Source organism: Xenopus tropicalis, chromosome 7 (assembly GCF_000004195.4).
Source record: "Xenopus tropicalis strain Nigerian chromosome 7, UCB_Xtro_10.0, whole genome shotgun sequence".
NCBI classification, from domain to species: Eukaryota; Metazoa; Chordata; class Amphibia; order Anura; family Pipidae; genus Xenopus; species Xenopus tropicalis.
In genome coordinates, this window is record NC_030683.2 from 88,846,426 (window position 1) to 88,869,174 (window position 22,749).

The window sequence follows — 22,749 nt, forward strand, 5'->3', positions numbered from 1 at the left end:
GGAATTCTCTTTATTTATACAGATTCAGATCATGTCTAGCCTGCAGCCCTTCTGCTGCCAGGGCCATTTTCTGAAGTGGTGCTAGCTAAGGCAAGGCAAAATAAAGAAGTAGCTTGCTACTGGATCTGATAAAGTTTACAGACTCACACTTTCCTCAGTGTGTCACTGTGCAGACACCCGGTCCCTAGGTAATCAGCCACAAAAAAAGAACAAAAAAAGAGTCAAACTGCAATCCTTTATCCTGGTAAAAACACATGTTTTTGCCTCATCAAACCATAAAGTGCTAGGTTAAACAGACCAGCCTGTACCCCTTCACCCTCAGGGGTGGTATCCTTCATACCATAGGTGTATTTCTTAAAGACACATAGTTATTATTTAGTGTGTCCATTTTTCCAGCCACATAGTCCCTAATGTGACAAGATAAAGTCCACATTGTAACCATGATAACTCCAAAATAATCTCTTGGAATAAATTATACAATACAGTCCATAAAGGTTAATCATACCTCATATGAGCAGCCCCTGCTAAACAGCCCACCAGTATATTATAGAACACTTACAACTGCTACTTTATATTCAGATACATTCTTATACTCACTAGTCCCCTGGACATGAAATTCTGCAACCTACCAACAGCAGAAGATGACAAGAGATCCATACAAAGATTATTTGTAGAATATGAATTTCACCTGTTCATTTAAACCTTTCAGCTGAACTCTATCAACCTAATTTATTTCATTTCACTTTGAAACAGAAGGTTCTTCCTGTTTACAAATTTTGACATCCGTTTCGCTAAATAATCCGCCAGTGGCGAAACGTGAAAATTCATGCCTGGCAAATTATTTTGCCCATCACTTTTCCTTATTGCTAATATTTGTTCTTTGATTCTTTCCTTTACTGACTTTAAGTTTCACTTAAATATGCCTTACCACATGGACATTTTCAATAATAGTCTAGTTGAACAAGTACCATATACTTTCAGCAGAATTTTCCCCTGCTCTCTCGAGTGATCATTTTTAGTGGAAGTTATGCCCCTTTGATCTAATACAAAACTCTCTGCTACCCTCTGTTGGCAAAATATACTCGCTGCACCCCAATAACACTTTAAAAGGGTGGGTCACCTTTAGGTTCGTTTGTAGTATGTTATTGGAAGACCAATTCTAGGTTAACTTTTCAATTGTTCTTCATTATTTATTTTTCATAGTTTTTGAATTATTTACCTTTATCTTCAGACTCTTTGCAGCTTTCTAATGGGGGTCTCTGACCGCAGCGGCCAAAAAACTATTGCTCTGTGAGGCTACAGATTTATTGTTATTGCTAATTTTTATGTCATCTTTCTATTCAGCCCCCCGCTTTTTATATTCCAGTCTCTCATTCAAACCAGTCCCCGGTTGCTACAGTAATTTGTACCCTAGCAACCAAATAGCTGCTGAAACTCCAAACTGGAGAGCTGCAGAAAAATAAGTAAAATAACTGAAAAATTACAGATAATAACAAATGAAGACCAATTGCAGAATTTCTACATCAAACTTATTTGTGCCCCCTTCTAAGTATCACTGTGGGCCCTTAAGCAACTGGTTAGATGTTTCATCAACATTAATGTAATATGTTAGGTTAAATATCCAGCTAACTACTGGTTACAAGAATTTGCCATTAAAAAGGCTCCTAACATAGGAACATTGTTTCCCCCCAGGGTCAGACTGGGCCACTGGTGCACCGGGAAAAACCTTGTGGGCCCTGGTGGCCCAGACCTGATTTCTGCAGGGTGCTCCCCAAGCTGCCCCAAGTTTAATTTACGCTAGCTTGGGGGAGGGTGATGAATGGATGATGGGGGCCCCTGTGTGGGGGGTATGAAGGCCTTGTGATGGGGGTCCATTGGGGGGTGCAGGTTCCCCTGAAGCAGTTGCCCCGGTGGGCCATGCACCCCCCAGTCCAACCCTGTTTCCCCCAATGGAGGTCTAAAATGTTTATATTGAGCACTATGCCAGTTGCACAGGGAGGAAGCTCCTGCCCCAGATAGCTATGTTGGCACCACATTAGAGCCCCAGCACACTCATTTATGCGCATGGGTTTTACCAAACATGGGTATCACATTGTTCCCACTTGGTGCAGGCGGCATTACACTCATTACATGTATTTTTTATGCAAATTAGTATTCTTTTCCCTAATCAGAATGCAGACTCTATTAGCCCACACCTTCAGGGAGGGAAACTATTTCCCTATAATAGGTACCTTTTAAAAGGGAAATGTCTGTAACCAGCAGTGACAAGTGAATTTTAAAATAAGTGAATGTGAAATTGGGGAGCATGCTATTCTAAGCACTTTGCATTTTTTTTCAAGACTAGAAGAGGAGATGTGTGCTGTTAATATGAATGAATTTTGTTACAGCACCACCTGCTGGTCAGTTTCCGACTGTGCTCTAGTCAAAGAAATTGTCTGGAAAAAGAAAGAGGGCTGGGCTGATGTTCTTCTAGTTAGAAAAGATGTGAGAAAAGTTATCTAAGGTTTTTCCTAACAAGAAGGTTTACTTATCCTTTAACAGTACACATTACCCTTAATATCTTTGAATCTTGAAAATAAAATAAGAAATGTAAACTGCAAAAGTGCTTAGAATAGCACTCTCATAATTTTCACATTTACCTATTTTTAAGGTTTACTTATCCATTAAACATACCGTATTTTTCGCCGTATAAAACGCACTTTTTTTTCCCCAAAACTGGGGGGGGGAAGTTGGTGCGTCTTATACGACAAATACCGCGCCAATCCCACCCCCCTCCCCCCATGCGTCGCCCGAGCAAGCACGCAAGTTGCACGGGTAGTGCGTGCACGTGACGTGCCTAATGAGCCTTGTGGTACACAGAGCATGTCCAGCGTGCAGCCCAAATACAGAGCCGCGGCACATGTCACTGCTCTGTTCTGCATCACTGTCACTGGGAGACAGCAGCACCAGTGTCCTGAGGCTCCCTCCTTTCATTATTAAAGAGCCATTCGCCAGAGAGATCATTCAGGGGGCTTATATATTTGGACCTCTGGAAGGGGGGTAATGTAAATAGCTGGTACACGGGGGGGGGGGTGTATGCAAGTCCACATGGTAACAGGGAGAGGGTGTTTCTCCATTGAAGCAGCTTTTTTTGCATGGGGCATCGTGGGAACCGAGTTCAAGGGAAGGGCTTGTAAAGGTACCGTTTAATGCTTGATGTAGCTTTCTCCTGATTAATGCCATCACTGCTTCCCATAGTAGAGTTGTTGTCTTGCTTTTGCTGAAGGAGAGCTGCATTATGGGATTTTTTTTTTGTCCAAGTCAGTGTTTTTTTTCTAAACAATGGTGTTTGAAAAGATTAAAATATTTTACTACAGTATTTGGTTCAGAATCTTTTTTTTCTAGATTTTCCTCCTTTAAAATTGGGTGCGTCTTATATTCCGGAGCGTCTTATACAGTGAAAAATACGGTATTAGGTTAATGTTTCCCAGTGATGAAGATGATGGATGGTCCCAATCTACCTGGAACTAATTGTCATTCACTTCAACAGAAGGCGGCTTGTGACAGGTGCATAGGGGTCACAGGCAATGGTGGAGAAGAAGTGTGATATGCCATGGGTCTCTGGGTTTGGGGCAGGGAGAGGGGGGGGGGGACAATCTCCCTGCTTGCAGTGTGTCATAACTTTCTATAAACGTGTAAAGCAACCAGCTCAACCAGTATGACGACTGCTCCGGATGTTACTATAACCAGGTACCTCCTCTGCATTATTTTCCCTGCACAGAGAATTGAGAAGATTAAGGTTAAAAGGGGGAATTTAAAGGCAAATTAAGTTTAAAAAAATAGTTGAAGGATGGCAGCTGGATACGCCTGGGAATGACCTGGCCTTGTGGGATATATACCAATGACATTTGCCTTGATTTTTTTAACCTTTAACCCATGACCTAAGTGTTTTTAGCTTGTGTGATGTGATGGCTGCACATTCCACAGTGAGAAGAATGCCAGTTTGTGAGAAACAGCAAAACATTAAACAGAGATAGGCAGCTGTCAGCTACTCCAGAACTACAACTCCCAGCTTCTCCCATAAGCTCTCCTGGCACCTGCAACTCTGTAATAGCTTGAGTGCAAAGTGCCTCTGTCTGATGGTAAAGCATAGGAGTGGGCTGTCCAACAGCCATGTATGTAATATGTTACTTTCACAGATTTCTCTCGACTTTTGTAGGATGTTAAGGGGGCTTTTCAAATTGTGAACTAAAAATGCTATACATGTGAAGAGAAAGCCGGATAGAACAGTGATAAACTCATCCTGTCATTTTTGATATATATGCCCCTAGGCATATTTACAACAATGTGAAACTAACATTCAGACTGAAATTGTGTGTATGGCACATAAAAGGATTTTTGTTGTCTCTAGCTCCCAAATTACCTAGTACTGCAAAATACAGCATATTTCACATAGATAGGTAATGCATGTTCAAACTGTTTTTGTTTGGGATATATTAGTTATTTAATATTTATTGCTAATAATTGAGTGAGCTGCTATTCTGAAAGCTAGATAAAGAGCCAATTAGGCTAGAAACATTTCTGTTGTCCGTGTTATGATAATAAAGATATTTTAATGATATTATGGAATGCTGCCTGTAACCATTTAGGTGCTATTCTGTAACCCAGACCAATGCACACCAATTAACATTCTGAATTATCAGTGAAACAGCGTCCCTTATGGCAAAAAAGTATACAAATGTTTACTTGGCTATGGGACGCAAGCAAAGCCCTGGCAGGACTAGAAACGTGTGTTTTTAATCGGGTGTGCCAGCACAGGATAGGATGCTGCTGTGTGCTATGCCAGTCACTCCACATTTGTGGGCAATCCCTTCTTTAAAGCTACAGTCATTCATAATAATGTTTTTCAGCAAAATATTAGACAATTTGTCAAGCTCTTCTTTTTAAGGCATGTCATTCTTTTTCTCATAACTACTTTCCTAAAGGGGAACATTTATTAAGTAAAAGGTGGCCCACTGTTTACAGAGGTTGCTGAAATTAACAAATATGTTATACACTGAGCTGTGGGTAATAGAATCCCATTATACAGTTATGGCTGCATAGAGCAGTATATGGTGACAACCTGCATCACATTATACAACAAGTGTCAGTGTTGGTCCGAGTACAACTAGAAAAGCTGTATATAGCCCAATAAAAACAGCTGCTACTAGGGTCCCAGTTCATTTTAGAGTGAGAGGAATTGATAAACGGACACAAACAAAACACAAATTCTATGTAGTTTTCCAGTACAGGCACAAATAAAAGTCTATAATAGAAAGTCGGCACAAACTCTGCTTTGTAAGTGCCAACAATTATCAAATGCAGTATTTTGGGTATAAAAACATGCTGGATTGTGTGTGAATTTTGTACGTTACATTTTACACTCTGCATTTGCTTGATAAATGAATCCTCGTATGTAATTACCTATTAGGCACCTTCATTATCTGGTCTTACTAACCCTTTGACAGGAACTTTCAATCAGCTTGGCATCCGCCAGTGTTTATTTTTAGCAAGCACTGAGACACCCAATTTTGGGCTAATCTAGTTCATTATAGATACTGCAATAATCATGCATGAAAAAAACATTTACATTGACAATGACATTCTATTCCCCCTATCAATCAGTAGGTCAGTGTTGCAAAAAAAAAAGAGTTTTGGAGGACTTAGTGAATTAGGCCATGCCTTTTCCATAGCAAAAGAAAAGTGTTAGACTTTCTAGGAGCATAAGACAGGACAGAACAAGGAGTTTAAGAGGGATAGTGACCCTGAGTGATCCTGATGAGAGAACGAGGTTTTCAGCTGTGTGAGAAACCTGAGAGTCTGGCCTGGGTTCATTTGAGAGGTACCTGAACAGCAAGTTACCAAGTCTCGGTAACATAGTAAGTTAGGTTGAAAAAAGACATACGTCCATCAAGTTCAACCATAATGCCTATATATAACCTGCCTAACTGCTAGTTGATCCAGAGGAAGGCAAAAAACCACATCTGAAGCCTCTCTAATTTGCCGCAGAGGGGAAAAAATTCCTTTCTGATTCCAAGATGGCAATCGGACCAGTCCCTGGATCAATTTGTACTAAGATCTATCTTCCATAACCCTGTATTCCCTCACTTGTACTGAGAGCTATCTCCCATACCCCTGTATTCCCTCACTTGTACTAAGATCTATCTCCCATAACCCCTGTATTCCCTCACTTGCTAAAAAGCCATCCAGCCCTTTTTTAAAGTGTTAGTACTACATCCAATTAGTGACTGTGAGGCCTTGCTCTGGTGGAGTTGGCATGTAATGAAAGTAGCCTGGGGCAAGCGAAGTGTCAGGAAAATATTTCATGAAAGAAAGAGTCTCCCTACCCAATCCCTTTCTCTCTCACTATTAAATTTCATGGTGTGAGCAGCAACTGTTACCCATTCTAACTTAGGTTCAAGGATTACTTGCAGTTCCATATCCTGGTAGAAGCCCATGGGTATTGTACAGTGGGTTTCTCTTTTGCAAGACATATGATGCCCCCTGTACTTTTTCTGACTTCTGCTTCCAGTGCAGGTAGCAGTTAAAATAATTAAGATATTGCACTTTGAAACAGAAGCAGCTTGCAGGTTTGGTTGCATGTTTTTTTATTAGTATTTATTTATTGACCAAGAATAATCATATCAAATGCAGTCTTCATGGTGATTTGATTTTCACAGTTTCCCAAGTAATAATCAAAGAGCTAAAATGCCCATTTCTACAGATATGCACCTCCATTCATTGAATGGAAAAAAACACCCATTAGCAGTGTCTTAACTACCAGGGGTGGGATTGCACCCAGGCCAGCACCCACTTGGTTCTTGCAGGATACAAAATGGTGTCTTGTTGCAGGCAAATCTGTGAAGAAGTTTGTGAGCCTGCACGTCAAAAGAAGATTGGGCACCTTTCTGCATGGGAGGGGGCCTGGTGGAAAAGACGGGGCTCATCCTGCTGAGTATTACTTATGCCACTGTATGTTGGCAGGTGGGTACCATGCCCAGAATAGCAACCTGTAGATTCTGGTAAATGCCAGAGTGGCTGCTGTAAGATACCATAGTCAGCCACTACTTTTTGGGCCCGTACCACAGGCAATTCACCTTCTCTGATCATCTTCTGTTCCATTATGCCAGCCTTAGACCACTTTAATTTTTAATATTTTGGGTTGTTGGAATGTATTTACTAATAGTAATGGGAAACTGTTGACATTTACCCTGCTGAGCTGTCATGTCAGCACACAATCCAGTCACTAGAGGGAGCTATTACTTACTAGATTTGTCATAGTATTCAGTCATTGCATAGTAAATCAGTCATTGTAACACAGTAATGTTAATAAGTTGCTACAATAATGTTTTATTATTACACCAGCTGATAACACTTATGTTATGTAATTCTTTCTATGCAAGTTTCTGAAATATTTGTATGTTAGTGCTTTGGCACAACAGTGCAGTACAGTGCTGTTTACATAAGTAGCACTATATAAATAAAAATGAATATAAATGAATAAATGAATATGAAGCTTAATACTGCTGGCAATATGTGTGGGGATTTCAAATCCTGGCGCCCTGAGGCCACCACCCCATTAGCGCCCATTAGCCTTCCCTAAATTTGTGCCGCCCTAGGCCCGGGCCTTTGTGGCCTCGCCACAAATCCAGGCCTGGGGGTTACCAATGCTCGTATCACTACTGATATGGTTCTAACCTGCTCTTTATGGGTTGGACTAGCCCAGTTCCAGTTCATTTGCTGGTGTGAGCATAAAACTGGGAGGGGGCTCTCTATGAACATTACATATGGCACAAAATAATGTCTGTGGTGAGAGGGATGTGGGTGTGCTGTGGTTTAGTTATGCAATTATGCCACTATTAAGCAGGGTTTCTACAAGTAAAGCTGGCTACAACTGCTGGGTAATTTAATATAGAGCTATACTGGTCTTGCTGCTTTCATATTTCATGTGGGCTGGTGCAGTGGCAGTTTATAATGCCAGTAATGCAGGTAAATAAGGCAGTAGCCAGGCCCATGGCTTGGGAAAAAGAGTGATCCCAGAGTCACCAGAGCTTTTTTTATGGATTGTCAATTACATGTTTTCATTTACATCTAAGCATCAGTCCGCCTATCCTCTAAAGCAACTGGAGGCCATGCGGCCCGCAACCCCCCCATGTGTGGCCCCCCATCTGTCTGGCTGCTTTGACTGCTTACCATTGTGTTTAAGCTTTAAAATGGTATCAGTACTGAGATTAACTGCCCCCTCTGCATTATTTACACCTCAGATTTAAGGCTAATGCCAGATGAGGCGTACAGCGGATATTTTCGGCAAGCGGAAAAGCACTTGCCGAAAATTCTGCCCTATGCCTCCTACATGTAAATGAGATATGCTCGGGTGCAGGCACATATAGCCGATATACACATAAAAACGCGAGAGAATTTAAAGTGCACCCGAGCGTATCTCATTCATTCGGGTGCAGGCACATATAGGAGGCGTAGGTCGGAATTTTCCGCTTGCCGAAAATATCCGCCCTCCGCCTTGTCTGGCATTAGCCTAAGATGTAAGTCTCTGCATTTTTAACACATATAAACCATTGTATTGTTCACACCTGCAATCCCCTGTAGTCATAGGTATAAAACCATTCATTGTTCACACCTGTAAACCCTCATTCACACCTGTAAGACCTCAGACTCAGACTGTAGGCTCTGACATTGTTTACCTGTTCACACCTCAGGCAGACTGTAGGAGCAGTGTTGGTATTGTGTCACTGGATACTGTATGCACTGCAGTACAAACTGTTCATGTTGAAGTGGTCATGATCAGTTACTTGTGTAGTCATGATAGGTTTCCCTCTCTCCTACTCTGCCTGCCCTGCTTTATTGTGCCTGTGTGTGCCATACTCTGCCTGCCCTATGCTGCCTGTGTGTGCCATACTATGCCTGCCATATGCTGCCTGTGTGTTCCATACTCTGCCTGCCCTATGCTGCCTGTATGTGCCATACTCTGCATGCCCTATGCTACCTGTGTGTGCCATACTCTGCCTGCCATATGTTACCTGTGTGTGCAATACTTTGCCTGCCCTATGCTGCCTGTGTGTGCCATACTCTGCCTGCCCTACCATGCTTGTGTGTGCCATACTCTGCCTGCCCTATGCTGGGAGTTTGTTAGCATTTGAAAATAGTTTTTGAAAAACAGTTTTTTGTATATTTTTGTGTGTTACCGCCATTAATGTGGCTATTGTCTTAAAAACTATTGTGATAACATAAGTGTGATTTAAAGTGGGTGTGGTTTTAAAAAAGAAGTGGTCAAAACTGAAAAACTGAAAAATTCCAGCCCTTGGTACCACAGAAGTTGGACAGCATTGTTCTAAAGAACTCTGAAGGGGCACAAATGCAATTGTCCTAACCATCCAAGAGCTTGTCCCTTAGTGCTCATTCTGGGAACACTTGTGCTCCCCCTGGGCAATTAGCTCTGCACTGAGCTCCAGATTGAATAAACGGAATGACAGGACACTCACTACCATGCATCGCAGATAGTGGCATTTTTAGCATTTTGCACACTGCGTGGGGCAATGTAAATGAGCCCTCATGTATTCAGAACTTCCATAAATCTGCCTTTGTTCAGGTGGGAGACAGATCTATCTAATTCAGTAAGATGCCTGTGGTAAAATGTTTTTAGGTCTTACCTGCCTCCCCTTTTTTGCTAGTTTGTCATTCTGGCATAACTGGAGGTTACTAAGCCTCAAGGAAAAATCTTTTGATGTGCTCCCAATCCCAACTGTGTATCTAATGTCTCAGTGGTTATGCAGAAGCCCTTGCATGAATATAACTTAACCATACAATTATGCTTTTAATGTACCAAACTGCCATTTATGTATAATATGAATAAAGTTTTTTTTTAAAAAGAAATTCCAGCGAGCTTTATCGGCTTGCAGTTTAGAAACATACCACTAAGAAGGCGCACCAAAGAAGGTTCCCAAACAGTTGAAAAGTTTCTGTTCATGTTCTACCATTGTGAAACCCAAACAAATATCTGTCCGGCACCTGCCTCTGTTCTTACAGTCCAGCCCCCACATGTAACAACCACACCCCCTGCATGTCATGGCCACAGCCTCATACATCACTAATCCACCCCCTAATCTCATTGCATCACCCCCTTATGTCATTGCATCATCCCCTTATGTTATTGCATCACCCCGTTATGTTATTGGTCCACCCTAGACATCATCAGTCTGCCTTCTAGTCTGTTTTTTGCTGAACAGGAGACCCGCCCACCCCTTCTTTCCTAAATCAAGTCATGTTTGTGCATTCTGCATACTAGTAACTTAATGTGAATATGCCTTGTTCTCACTACTCTCTCTACCACTAACTACCATTATTTGGTGGTGTTGGAATTGTGGTGATGCTGTCACAGCTGTGGGCAGTAATTTGTGCCCTAGCCATAAGCTAAAATATATTGGACCCTGTACCACACATGTCCGTCACCTGGTGATGGCTAGCATTGGTCAGTTGTTTTATGGAGAATAAATTAAGAACTGTGTTACATATGGTCTAATTAATTAATTAATTATTAGGAGCTGATTAAAGTTGTGACTAATAAAGCTGATCTTCACTACAAAAGGAGAAATGGTGTCTTCTTTTTACTACTCCTTGATGTTTAAGGGGTTAATTAGTTCCAAAGAGGCATCCTTATCCATTCCTCCACACAGTCCCACAATGTCAGCATTGCTGTCCTGCTTTTCTCGTGGGACATTTGCTGGCAAGTTCCGAGCCTACCTCTTGCACCTGCTCAGATCTGTAACTGTTGCTGAGGAATGGAAGCCAATGGCACATAGTAATACAGATAGACAAATGTGATATTAGCTTTAAATTGACATCAGATCAGATTTGGATTTGGGACAAATATGTTTTCATGTCCTTTTCTTGTTTTACTTTGGATAAGATTTCAAATGTTCACATCAGTTCAACCAGTTCATTTGGCAGTTATAGTGGTCTATCTAAGCAACACTGTAGTACACAGCCCTTAATACAATACATACAGTGAAAGACATTAGGGCTTATTTACATCCACAGGTGCAATAGGCAGCTTGCGCTTTCCCTGTAGTGAGTTGCAACTTGTTGCAACAGTGTGAAAATTAGGTTTAAAGGAAAACTATACCCACAAATAATGTAGGTCTCTATAATAATATATTACAAGCTTATATGTAAAACCTTGCTTCATCTAAATAAACCATTTTCATAAAAATATACTTTTTAGTATTATGTGCTATCAAGCAAGCTAAAATAGAAATGGAAAGGGATATTGCAGCTAGGAGTAAAAAGAATCCTAAATTATTTTTTAATTATGTGAATAGTAAAAAAATGAAGCAAGAAGGGGTGGGAACTTTATTATCACGGGGGGGTAAGTTGGTTGATGAGAACGGGGAAAAAGCTGAAATTTTGAACTCTTATTTTTCATCTGTCTATACATCTGAGGAGCCAGATAATGAAGGCTTCCCTTGTAATATGCCCAGTTCTAGTAATTTAGCTACTGGCGCATGGGTCACTCGGGAGGAAATTCAAAAGAGACTTGAACATGTTAAGGTAAACAAAGGTCCAGGGCCGGATGGGATTCATCCCAGGGTATTAAATGAGCTGAGCGCTGTGATTGCCAAGCCTCTTCACTTAATTTTTCAGGATTCATTGAGGTCTGGCATGGTGCCAAGAGACTGGCGGATTTCTAATGTGGTGCCGTTATTTAAAAAGGGATCCCGTTCTCAGCCTGAAAACTATAGGCCTGTTAGTCTGACATCAGTAGTAGGAAAACTTTTGGAAGGGGTAATAAGGGATAGGGTACTTGAATACATTGCAGTTCACAATACTATTAGTTTGTGCCAGCATGGTTTTATGCGTAACAGATCTTGCCAGACTAATTTAGTCGCCTTTTATGAGGAGGTGAGCAGGAACCTTGATGCTGGAATGCCAGTTGATGTCATCTACTTGGACTTTGCTAAAGCGTTTGATACAGTACCTCACAGAAGGTTAATGATCAAATTAAGGAATATTGGCCTAGAACATAATATTTGTAATTGGATAGAGAACTGGCTGAAGGATAGAGTACAAAGAGTGGTTGTAAATGGAACATTTTCTAATTGGGCCAGTGTGGTTAGTGGAGTACCGCAGGGGTCAGTCCTTGGGCCTTTGCTTTTTAACTTGTTTATTAATGACCTGGAGGTGGGCATAGACAGTACTGTTTCTATTTTTGCTGATGACACAAAATTGTGCAAAACTATAAGTTCCATGCAGGATGCTGCCGCTTTGCAGAGCGATTTGACAAAATTAGATAACTGGGCAGCAAACTGGAAAATGAGGTTCAATGTTGATAAGTGCAAAGTTATGCACTTTGGTAGAAATAATATAAACGCAAACTATCTACTGAATGGTAGTGTGTTGGGGGTATCCTTAATGGAGAAGGATCTAGGGGTTTTTGTTGATAACAAGTTGTCTAATGCCAGGCAGTGTCATTCTGTGGCTACTAAAGCAAATAAAGTGCTGTCTTGTATAAAAAGGGCATTGACTCAAGGGATGAGAACATAATTTTGCCCCTTTATAGGTCCCTGGTAAGGCCTCACCTTGAGTATGCAGTGCAGTTTTGGGCTCCAGTCCTTAAGAAGGATATTAATGAGCTGGAGAGAGTGCAGAGACTGCAACTAAACTGGTTAAGGGGATGGAAGATTTAAACTATGAGGTTAGACTGTCGAGGTTGGGGTTGTTTTCTCTGGAAAAGAGGCGCTTGCGAGGGGACATGATTACTCTGTACAAGTACATTAGAGGGGATTATAGGCAGATGGGGGATGTTCTTTTTTCCCATAAAAACAATCAACGCACCAGAGGTCACCCCTTTAGATTAGAGGAAAGGAGCTTCCATTTGAAGCAGCGTAGGTGGTTTTTCACGGTGAGGGCAGTGAGGTTGTGGAATGGCCTTCCTAGTGATGTGGTAATGGCAGATTCTGTTAATGCCTTTAAGAGGGGCCTGGATGAGTTCTTGATCAATCAGAATATCCAAGGCTATTGTGATACTAATATCTACAGTTAGTACTAGTGGTTGTATTTATAGTTTATGTATGTGAGTGTATAGATTGGTAGGTGTGGGTTAGGTGTGCTGGTTTTACTTGGATGGGTTGAACTTGATGGACACTGGTCTTTTTTCAACCCTATGTAACTATGTAACTACTATGTAACTATGTGCTATTGCGTAATCCAAAATAGAAAACTGCCATTTTAAGAATTAAGGGCCGCCTCTTGGGATCATAGGATTCACAGTGCACACAAACAAGCCAAGGCACACATACATGCTAGGCCCCATCAGCCATTTAATGGGGGCAGAGTTCTGCCTTTTGCTTCCACACTTCTTTCTGTTACAATTAGAGCTTTACTTCCTATCAGGTGATCTGCGAGGGAGCACACTGCCCATCACTAAATGGTGGGTCAAGGGAAAGGATGTGTTAGGCAATATTTAGTGATATATATATATATATATATATTCTAGTTTGGCAAGATTCTTTAAAAGGTCACTTAAAATAATCTGTTGGTAAGTATTCATTCTGGGGGTATAGTTTTCCTTTAACTAAAGCATTATGGGCTTCTTAGCCACACTGTTAAAGATTAATATTAAAGTTGCATTTAAAACCTTTTTTTTAAAGGTCTTTGCATAAAAATGTGTTCCTTGCACTTCGGTATTGTTGCACTCGGCACCACTCAGTCCTTCCTCCCTTCTGTTCTGAATAGGGTAATGCTGTAGCTATTGACATGGGAACTCCAGACCAAGAGGTACCTTCAGGGTTTTCTCTGTGTTTTCTCCGTCTGTGCGCTGCATAGACAGAGCACACATGCACTAAAAGAACACACAATTGCACCCGGTTTGTGACAAAGCGTACCATAGCTGCATCCATTTTAGCAAATCAGACTTTAGCAGACTTTAGCAATCAGACCATTTTAGCAAATCAGATTTAACTTCGGTGAGCGCAGTAAATTGTGTCAAGAGAATCGCCTGTTTGTGTCCATAATGACAGCGGAATTGCGGGAAAAAACTGCATTGTAGGGAAAAAACACTTTGCTCACTGTGCCTTGGTAAGTGAATTTGCCCTATTAAGGTTGTTTGAATCACAGTAAAAAAAAAAAAACTTTGAATAACAAATAACAAGCAATTGCAAAGTCTTATAAGAAGGTGAACGCTTCAACTTAAGTTGCATGACATATAGGTGCACCTTTATATGCACATACATTATCCGGAAACCCGTTATCCAGCTCTGAATTATGGGAAGGCCATCTCCCATAGACTCCATTTTAAACATATAATACAAAATTACAAAAACGTATTTCCTTTTTCTGTGTTATAGCAATACAGAACCTTCTACTTGGTCCCAACTCAGATATAATTAATCCTTATTAAAAGCAAGAGGATTCCTGCAGTTTTTATTAAGCAGCTTCTCTACTGAATTTATTAAAAGGAATAAAGGTTTGAAATGTTTTTCGTAAGCATGGAGTTGTTAAAAAGAACATACTCTGTAGTGCCAGCAGCAGTACACCCCTTGTTGACACTGTTGTGAAGCCTTTTGCCGTTTGAGAGAGTGCTGTGTTGGGCCTCTATTTATAGCTGTGAATTCACAGACTACTTTGTATCCCGTGCTTCCCCCCCGCAGTACAGAGAGGGCCTATTTTCAGCACCTGAATGGGGCCAGCACTGTCGTAACAGGTAACTTTGTGTGGCCACGAGCCCGAAGAACTTCTAGGCTCTAGAATCAGTTCCCTTCAGACACCAGCATGGTTTGAGGAGGACATTTAAGGTAAGAACCAGCTGCAGAACTTTGAGAAGCAATGCTTATGTAATATTAGATCAAGTTTTAACCTTGCATTATTAGAGTCTCCCAAAGCAAAGTGTCAGGCTGACGTGATCAGCAGCATGTGTGTGTGTGTGTGTATATATGTCACTGGGTGTGCTGGCGACAGGGATACTCTCAGAGCAATAGCTGCTAACAGAGATCCTTTCTAATTATAAGTATTTAACTCTGTATCCAGGATTCAAGTTGCTCATTATTAAAACTTGCACTGAGCTGTATTGGTCAAAACAAATATTTAATCAAGATAACATATTACTGATTAGTAATGTTTGCAGATGAAACAAACGAGCAATCACTTTGCCAATAAAAAAAAACCCAGATATGTTCTACAAAGCTTTTATTTAACCTATTTATTTAAGAGCAAACTGCCTGTAGTGCAATAGTGTAAAAATAAGGTTTAACTAAAGCATTCTGGGCTTCTTAGCCACACTGCGAAACAGTAATAATGAAGTTGTCTGTAAGAGTTCGCAAGACCTTGGACAAAATAATATAGTCTATTATAAAAGGGTGCCACTTGTGTATGGCAAGGGGGTCACTGGCAATGTGGCATGGAGAAATCTGAACTCATTAAGGAAAATGCTAAGGAACTAATGGATTTGGCTTTCAAAACTTTTGTCTGACCTTGTCAAAGTCACCCTGCAGCCATTGCCTGGAACCATCTCTTTATTCCGAGACACAAGATCATTTCTCTGGTTAAACCACACAGCATCTAAACAAAAGGAAACTAGATGTTGGTATCAGTGAATAAGTCTTGTGTAACACAAGTATAACAGTGTGTATAAGCTTTGTGTAACACTTATATATCAGTGTGTATGATCCTTGTGTAACACAAATATATCAGTGTGTATGATCTTTGTGTAGAATGAAAGTAAGTTCTAATTTAGGCACGTTCTGTTTATACAACCCCTTGAGGCAATATATTTACTAGTAGTATCTATGGCCACATTTGTGTTATGCACTGGCCATTCTGCAACATTTCTTACAAGATTGAACGATAAGTGTCCATCAGTTGCTGAAGCATTAATTAAAGTGGTTGTTCACCTTAACAACCCTTAATATGGTAGGGACAATAGAATTGTATCTATATTTCTTTATTTATGTATTTATTTGTGGGTTTTTCTTATTATTGAATTTTTTGTTTGCTCTGTAGCTCTCACTTTGAAATTAATGCAAGCATGAAAAAAATTCCTAGTGGGTGATTAGTTATTTGGTAGTCCAATGTGGACTGGCAGCCTACAGGCTCTGTTTGGCAGTACATATGGTCTTTATGCCTCCAAAACTTGCCTCCAAGTCAGAAATTGAAAAATCAGCACCTGTTCTAAGACCACGACATGTTGCTTGCGAGCCACTGTTTGGGGATCACTGTTCATGAAGGTCTTTGAAGAAGGTTCACTGTTAATGCAAAGATCATTTTAATTACTGGCTAACAAAATGTACTTTGATCTTTACAGTTATGGATAACTTTGAGTACAGCATCCAGATCAATGACCGTGACTGGGCAGAATTTTATCAGACAGCAGAGGAATGTGATTTGATGCAAGTATCCCTTGCCTCGGATGAAGAGGTTTTATTTAGTGACCCAGAACATGAAGATTCCACGCATCGCACACCCAAAAACAAGCAAAAGATTATCAGAGTTAGCTTATGCCCACCACAGGAGGAGCAACCTCCAGAGGAGCCATCGAAGAACAAAACCTACAACTGGATAGTCACTAATGAGGATGTGATGTCAGGGAGTGAAGATGAAGGTGATTTTGGATCAGTTACCAGATTTCTTTGTCAAAAAGACAATTCCTTGTTCAAAGTGAAGGTAGCAGAGCAGAGTATGTACATTCCAGTGCCTACAGAAGTGAAAGAGCAGTGTATATTGAATCAATGCACTGATATATCTCCAATAAATGAAGTGAATGACAGTTTAGTGGATCAGCTGAGGACTCTGAATAAGCACAGAAAGGAAATGCAATCTAATATAGAGATCCCCAATATACAGAGAAACACACTCCCTGAGATATGTCATAACATGGAGAATGCAAACAATTTCAATAATACGAATCCTCAAGATGGGAAGTCTGATTCCCTAGGCGGGATTACAGAGGATTCGGTGCAACTGAGCAGTGGTGAAGACTTACTAAATTGTGAACAAGAGGAAACTCAAATACAACACACAATAAATGGTTCACCAGATACAGGGAGTGACGTAGACATGACCACTGGGGAAGATGTTAGTTCTAGTTGCATTGCATTTCACCGTGACACATTAAAACCATGGGAAAGTGACAGTCTTAATGAAACTATGGCTAGTCAGTCACAGAATGCACTACCTACTTCTGTACAAGGAACACTACAAATGAGTGAAATTGGTCAGCTACAAATTAGCCGAGACTCACAGCACAGCATGATAGACCATCCAGATTCCAAACCAAATACACTAATACACCTTCTCCATGAGCCAAAGGAGTGCACTGAAAAATCCACACAGACAGACATCCCAGCAGAGGGCGTTCAATATTTCTCCTTCACAAATTCATCAAAGCTGCAAAAAAATATACCAGACTTCTACACAGAGAAGTTGAATTTAGGCACTCCGGTCCTAAACCACCTGACTCGCACTAGAGTTTATAATTCATCTGCCAGGGGAAATCAAACTGTAACCTCCAGCCATTCGCCAACAAGGCTTTTAGACAGAGTCTTAAGCTTTGTGAGCTCCTCTTTGCCACCCCCTTCAGCACCCCCTGAAGACACTGCTGCCCTCACCATTCCAGAAATGTATGACTTTTTTTACAATGATATCTTAGAAGTCAAAAGCTCTGACATAAACCTTCAAAATCAAAGCAGACATAATGAAGGCATTATGTACACACCTGACATGTATGAGTATTTTTTCACAGAAAATAATGCAGGAAAAAAACGAATCCACAAAGAAACAAGGACAAGAGTAAAGTCAAATGTGGATTTGGTATTTGTATCAGGTGCAGAGCCTAAAGCAAATGTTGGTTCAGAAGGGCTGTGTGTCCCTGAGGCCTATGAGTTTTTCTGTACTGATGGACCAGAGGATCAGCAAAGTGAAGGAATCATGTTTGGCATAAAAACCTTTGATGCTCAAAAGGCTGCTGCGGCCCTCCAGTCCATTATGCCTGAAGGATTATGCAGAGGTAGAAAAGGTCATACTGCAAGAGCAAGCCATCAGATAGCACTGGGAAATGGAAAGGGGAGTATGGGGAGCCCTCACAACACAAGTCTAGCAAGAACTGGTAAGTGGGTACAGTATAGTGTGAGTGTAATAGTTTTGCTGTAAATGGTTATCATTCACAGCTAGACTGACAGGAAGCCTTTGGGAGGACATAAGAAAGGGGAACCCCATTATCCTTTTATTTATATTTCCATTAGAGTAAAAACAATTAGAATTATCATTATTTTTAGGAAAACAAAAACAAGCTAGAATATACAGTATGATGGAGAATGGCAGGCACTACCATTCTATTAATGAATTACTTCATCCATTATTAATTAAGGCATACAAACACTGCAACAATAGGAACTTCACGAGTAAAATAAATAATATGACCCTTTAGGTGTGCCATCTTTACAAAGTAATCTCTTCCTTTAAAGGAAACTTTCTACATGGTTTGTTTTAAGGTGTTTCGGCCCCACCGGTGTCCCCAGGAAAAGGAGAGGCGTGCCTGATAATGTTGGCCATGGCATCTTGGGCTTTGAAATCTTCAGACATAAATTCGTCAGATGGCTGGAAAGCAGGTAGGTTACACCAACTGTACAATACAATGTTGTTACAAAATAATGACTTTTCCAGTTTGTACTTTATGTACACTGCACATTGCCACATTTTCTTTTCCTGATATGCCCACAAATGATGTAATTTTATGATTTTCAGCTCTCCTGGCAAACCTTGGTGCCATCTCTGCCATTCATTACTTACGCAGACAAACAGCAGGAGGGGTGCTAGGATTTTCAACTGATACTGGAGAAGCCGACTGATAAACAAGGCAGTTCCAAGACGGGCAACATAGGGCTGGGTTATCTCTAGTCCAGTGGGCAACATGTCATGACAGGGGCATTGCCCAGAGCCAACCAGGACAGGGGAACCCCACCAACAACCATTTTGTCTGCAATAACATTTAAACAAAACATTCGTTCAATGAAAAGTTCAAAAACATAACATCTTTTTATTTCTTTTATTAATAACATTGCATTAAGTGCGTAAAAAATGCACATAGATAGCACTAAATAGACTGAACCAACTAGGCTTTTTTAAAACTTTACTTATTTATTAAAGGAGAACAAAGCCCATCCACAACCCTTTTTTAAAACAAGGTCCCTTTCTCCTGCTCCTGTCCAACCAAATTAAATGCTCCCCCATTAGGTTCCCCCTTGGCCTGAACCCAGGGCCGGATTTCTCCGTGAGGCGCCCCGAGGCCGCCCCTGTGGCTGTCACCCTCTGCGCATGCGCGAATGCGGCCCCCAGTGCGCATGCGTGAACACGACCCCGTGCGCATGCGCAAACGCGCCCGCTCCCCAGTGCGCATGCGCAAACCCTCCTTTAAACTCCCATACTGAGCAGTGGGGAGAGGTCCCCACTGCTCCGTATGGGAGCCAAATTTAAAAATTTACTTGCGGCGGGGCGGCATGCCGCCCTAGGCCCGGGCCTTTGTGGCCTTTCCACAAATCCGGGCCTGCCTGAACCTGATCTATAAAAGCAGAGTAGCACTGACTGTCAACCAGGAGCATGCACAGCAGATACCATAAACCAATTAGCTTACAGTGTATATGCTACTTTTTGGACAATAATGCTGGGGAGCTTGCACACTAAGGGGGAGATTTACAAAGACCCAAACGCAATGGTTCGGTATGAAAATTCCGTGACTTTCGGATTGCCAATACGATATTATCGTGACTAATATGATTTTTTCGTAAGCATTTTCGTGATATTTGCGATCTTCAGAAATTTTTGTTTCCAATCCGAATTTTTCCCATTCGGGATTCGAACTTGTGTTTTGATAAATCTGCCCCTAAATGTTACCAGAAATTAGGGTCTCCAACTTGCTGCCCAATTCTGCTTTCTTTAGCTGTTAATGGGGAGAGCATTTGTCATGATGTTTTAGTTACGCAGTGGGAATGGGAGGCACTTTTAAAAAGGGGCTGTGGGAGGTTTAGTCTTTCAAACAAGAGCAGATTTTAGATTGTTTGTGGGTCTGTGTGCAGTCATAAATTTGTTTGGGCAGGAAGCTGAGGCCTATCAATAGATACTTTTCCCTGAAACCACCAGTGGCTTAAACTGTCTCTACTTGCACATGATTGGTATCGTTGTGGTCCACGCCCATTCCCGATGACATAAGAATGTATTCTATAGTCAGAAATAGAAGTTGTTCTTTCAGTATAATAATGCAGAGATAAACGCTTTTTTAAAAGAGTGCATAGTAATTATAAGAGCAATGACAGAAATGAAGAACTGAGATTGAAAAGCAAGACTTTCAGGAAGTTCAGGAGAAATGATTTGCCTACCTTGCTGAGATATTAATAATGTATAGGTTACCAAGTAATGTAACAGGAGCAAATCTGCAAGTAAGAAAAGTGAAGGCACAGTAAGTCATTGTGAAAGTGAGGCCTGAAATAAATACAATTCAATACTTGTGCATTTGAGGGGATTTCAGCAGAGCTTCTGAAGCTAAACTTAATGAACTGAAGAAGGCATGTGTTTGAGGGAATTTTGGTTGATTTAAATTAAATAAATGGTAAAAAGTGTAAAAGGTTTATTTTCTTAAGCTGTATATTTTGTAGTGATCTATCAGATCTTAAATACATGGGATGGGGGAAGCTCTATCAACTTTCAGAAAACAATACAGTGTATCTGTATGAGATGATGCTGAAATTAAGCTAATGCCAGATGGGCTGGATTTTGACCTTTGTTTATCTGCAACATTGGTGCAAGGCACACGGAGCAGATTTCAGCACTGAAACACGTTTTGCACTAAAATCCACTCCGTGTGCCTGCACCCAGGCCATCCCAATGGTTCCAGGTGAAGGCACAGTGAAAGTCTAATGCCACCAAAGCTGCAGATATATGCAGGCCAAGAATCAACCCCATCTGGCATTAGCCTTAGGCAAAATTAGATAATACATAATGTATAGAATGATATGTTACGTATTTATATACCTATATATATTTCATTGTTTTATTCACTCGAAATACAAGAATAAAATTTGCAGTGATAATTTGAATGGATCAGTCTTTTCTTTCACATTTCCAGTGTGAATATAGGGTAAAAAGAATAGGAGCATTTACATATTGTAGCTTGAGGTAGATGTGGCCCCTACCACAGAGAATGCATTCTCAAAAGCAACAGTACAAAAGAGACAGGAGCTTTTACATATTGTTGCTGCTTAACCAAAGTACTGTTACAGAATTTTAACAAGCAAACCTTTAGTAGCACCGATATATATTAAGTGATGGTTTATTAAATGTAACTATCAACTTTTTATAGTGGTTCTGCACCCAGGCCATCCCAATGGTTCCAGGTGAAGGCACAGTGAAAGTCTAATGCCACCAAAGCTGCAGATATATGCAGGCCAAGAATCAACCCCATCTGGCATTAGCCTTAGGCAAAATTAGATAATACATAATGTATAGAATGATATGTTACGTATTTATATACCTATATATATTTCATTGTTTTATTCACTCGAAATACAAGAATAAAATTTGCAGTGATAATTTGAATGGATCAGTCTTTTCTTTCACATTTCCAGTGTGAATATAGGGTAAAAAGAATAGGAGCATTTACATATTGTAGCTTGAGGTAGATGTGGCCCCTACCACAGAGAATGCATTCTCAAAAGCAACAGTACAAAAGAGACAGGAGCTTTTACATATTGTTGCTGCTTAACCAAAGTACTGTTACAGAATTTTAACAAGCAAACCTTTAGTAGCACCGATATATATTAAGTGATGGTTTATTAAATGTAACTATCAACTTTTTATAGTGGTTCTACAAAACAAGAATTAGTCTGTACTATCAGATGAAAGTAACTGTGAAACTAAAAATCTAATTCGTTTAACAGAAAAGCAGTTGGAGTAATCAGGGTTTTAGCTGCAGCTCAGTCCATCGGTGCCAGTCAGATGCTTCTGCATTGGGCATCACCTTTGCACCTTTTATTATATAACCCCAATAGCCTTGTAGCTTCAGCCATAACCAGAAATACAGAAACACTATTGATTACAGAGTAGTCATATGAGCCATTTTCATTTATCTGCATTTATAACCCAGATTATTGTTAAATCTCCAAGCTTCATCTCCAGAAGTATTCTCAATCACATATTACTTTCTTTGGGAATGTATGGTGGTTCTAATCTAGTTCCCATAGGTATGTGATGTATTATCAAGAATGTTTGGGACCTTGGGTTTTTCAGATAAGGGTTTTTTTAAGTAATTTAGTTAACCATACCTTAAGTTTGATACAGGATTTGCACCTTGTGGAATGAAATATTGCCATAGAAATGTAGAATGCAAATCCCTAGTAGATATGTCTTTCTTTTCTGAACCCTAGATACATGTGTTTACTGACCATTTACAAACAATGTAAACACATCATGATATATATAGATATCATGATATCTATATATAAGAAATAAGCTGGTCTGCACTCACAGGTCTTATGTAGAAAAACTACCATTGTATCAAAATGAAAAAAAAAGTATCAACAATTCAGCCACTCCATTGTACACAATGTAGCCAGAAATTATAACATGTAAAAAAAAGAACCTATTTGTTTGTTTGGTAACCATAACTAATCTGATATCAAGGAGATTGCCCTAATATATGAGCACCATTTATATCAAATATTTTAACCTCGATTATAA

General features: G+C 40.4%; 1 protein-coding gene across 1 annotated transcript; it reads left to right on the plus strand.

Moving 5' to 3' along the window:
- The first annotated feature begins 14,636 nt into the window (after positions 1 to 14,636).
- On the plus strand, positions 14,637 to 19,345 carry perm1 (PPARGC1 and ESRR induced regulator, muscle 1). The gene is made up of 4 exons (XM_004916146.4): positions 14,637 to 14,822; positions 16,328 to 18,127; positions 18,513 to 18,629; positions 18,766 to 19,345. The coding sequence occupies exons 2-4, from the start codon at positions 16,330 to 16,332 to the stop codon at positions 18,867 to 18,869; spliced, it is 2,019 nt and encodes a 672-aa protein (XP_004916203.2). The 5' UTR covers positions 14,637 to 14,822; positions 16,328 to 16,329; the 3' UTR covers positions 18,870 to 19,345.
- Positions 19,346 to 22,749: the final 3,404 nt, after the last annotated feature.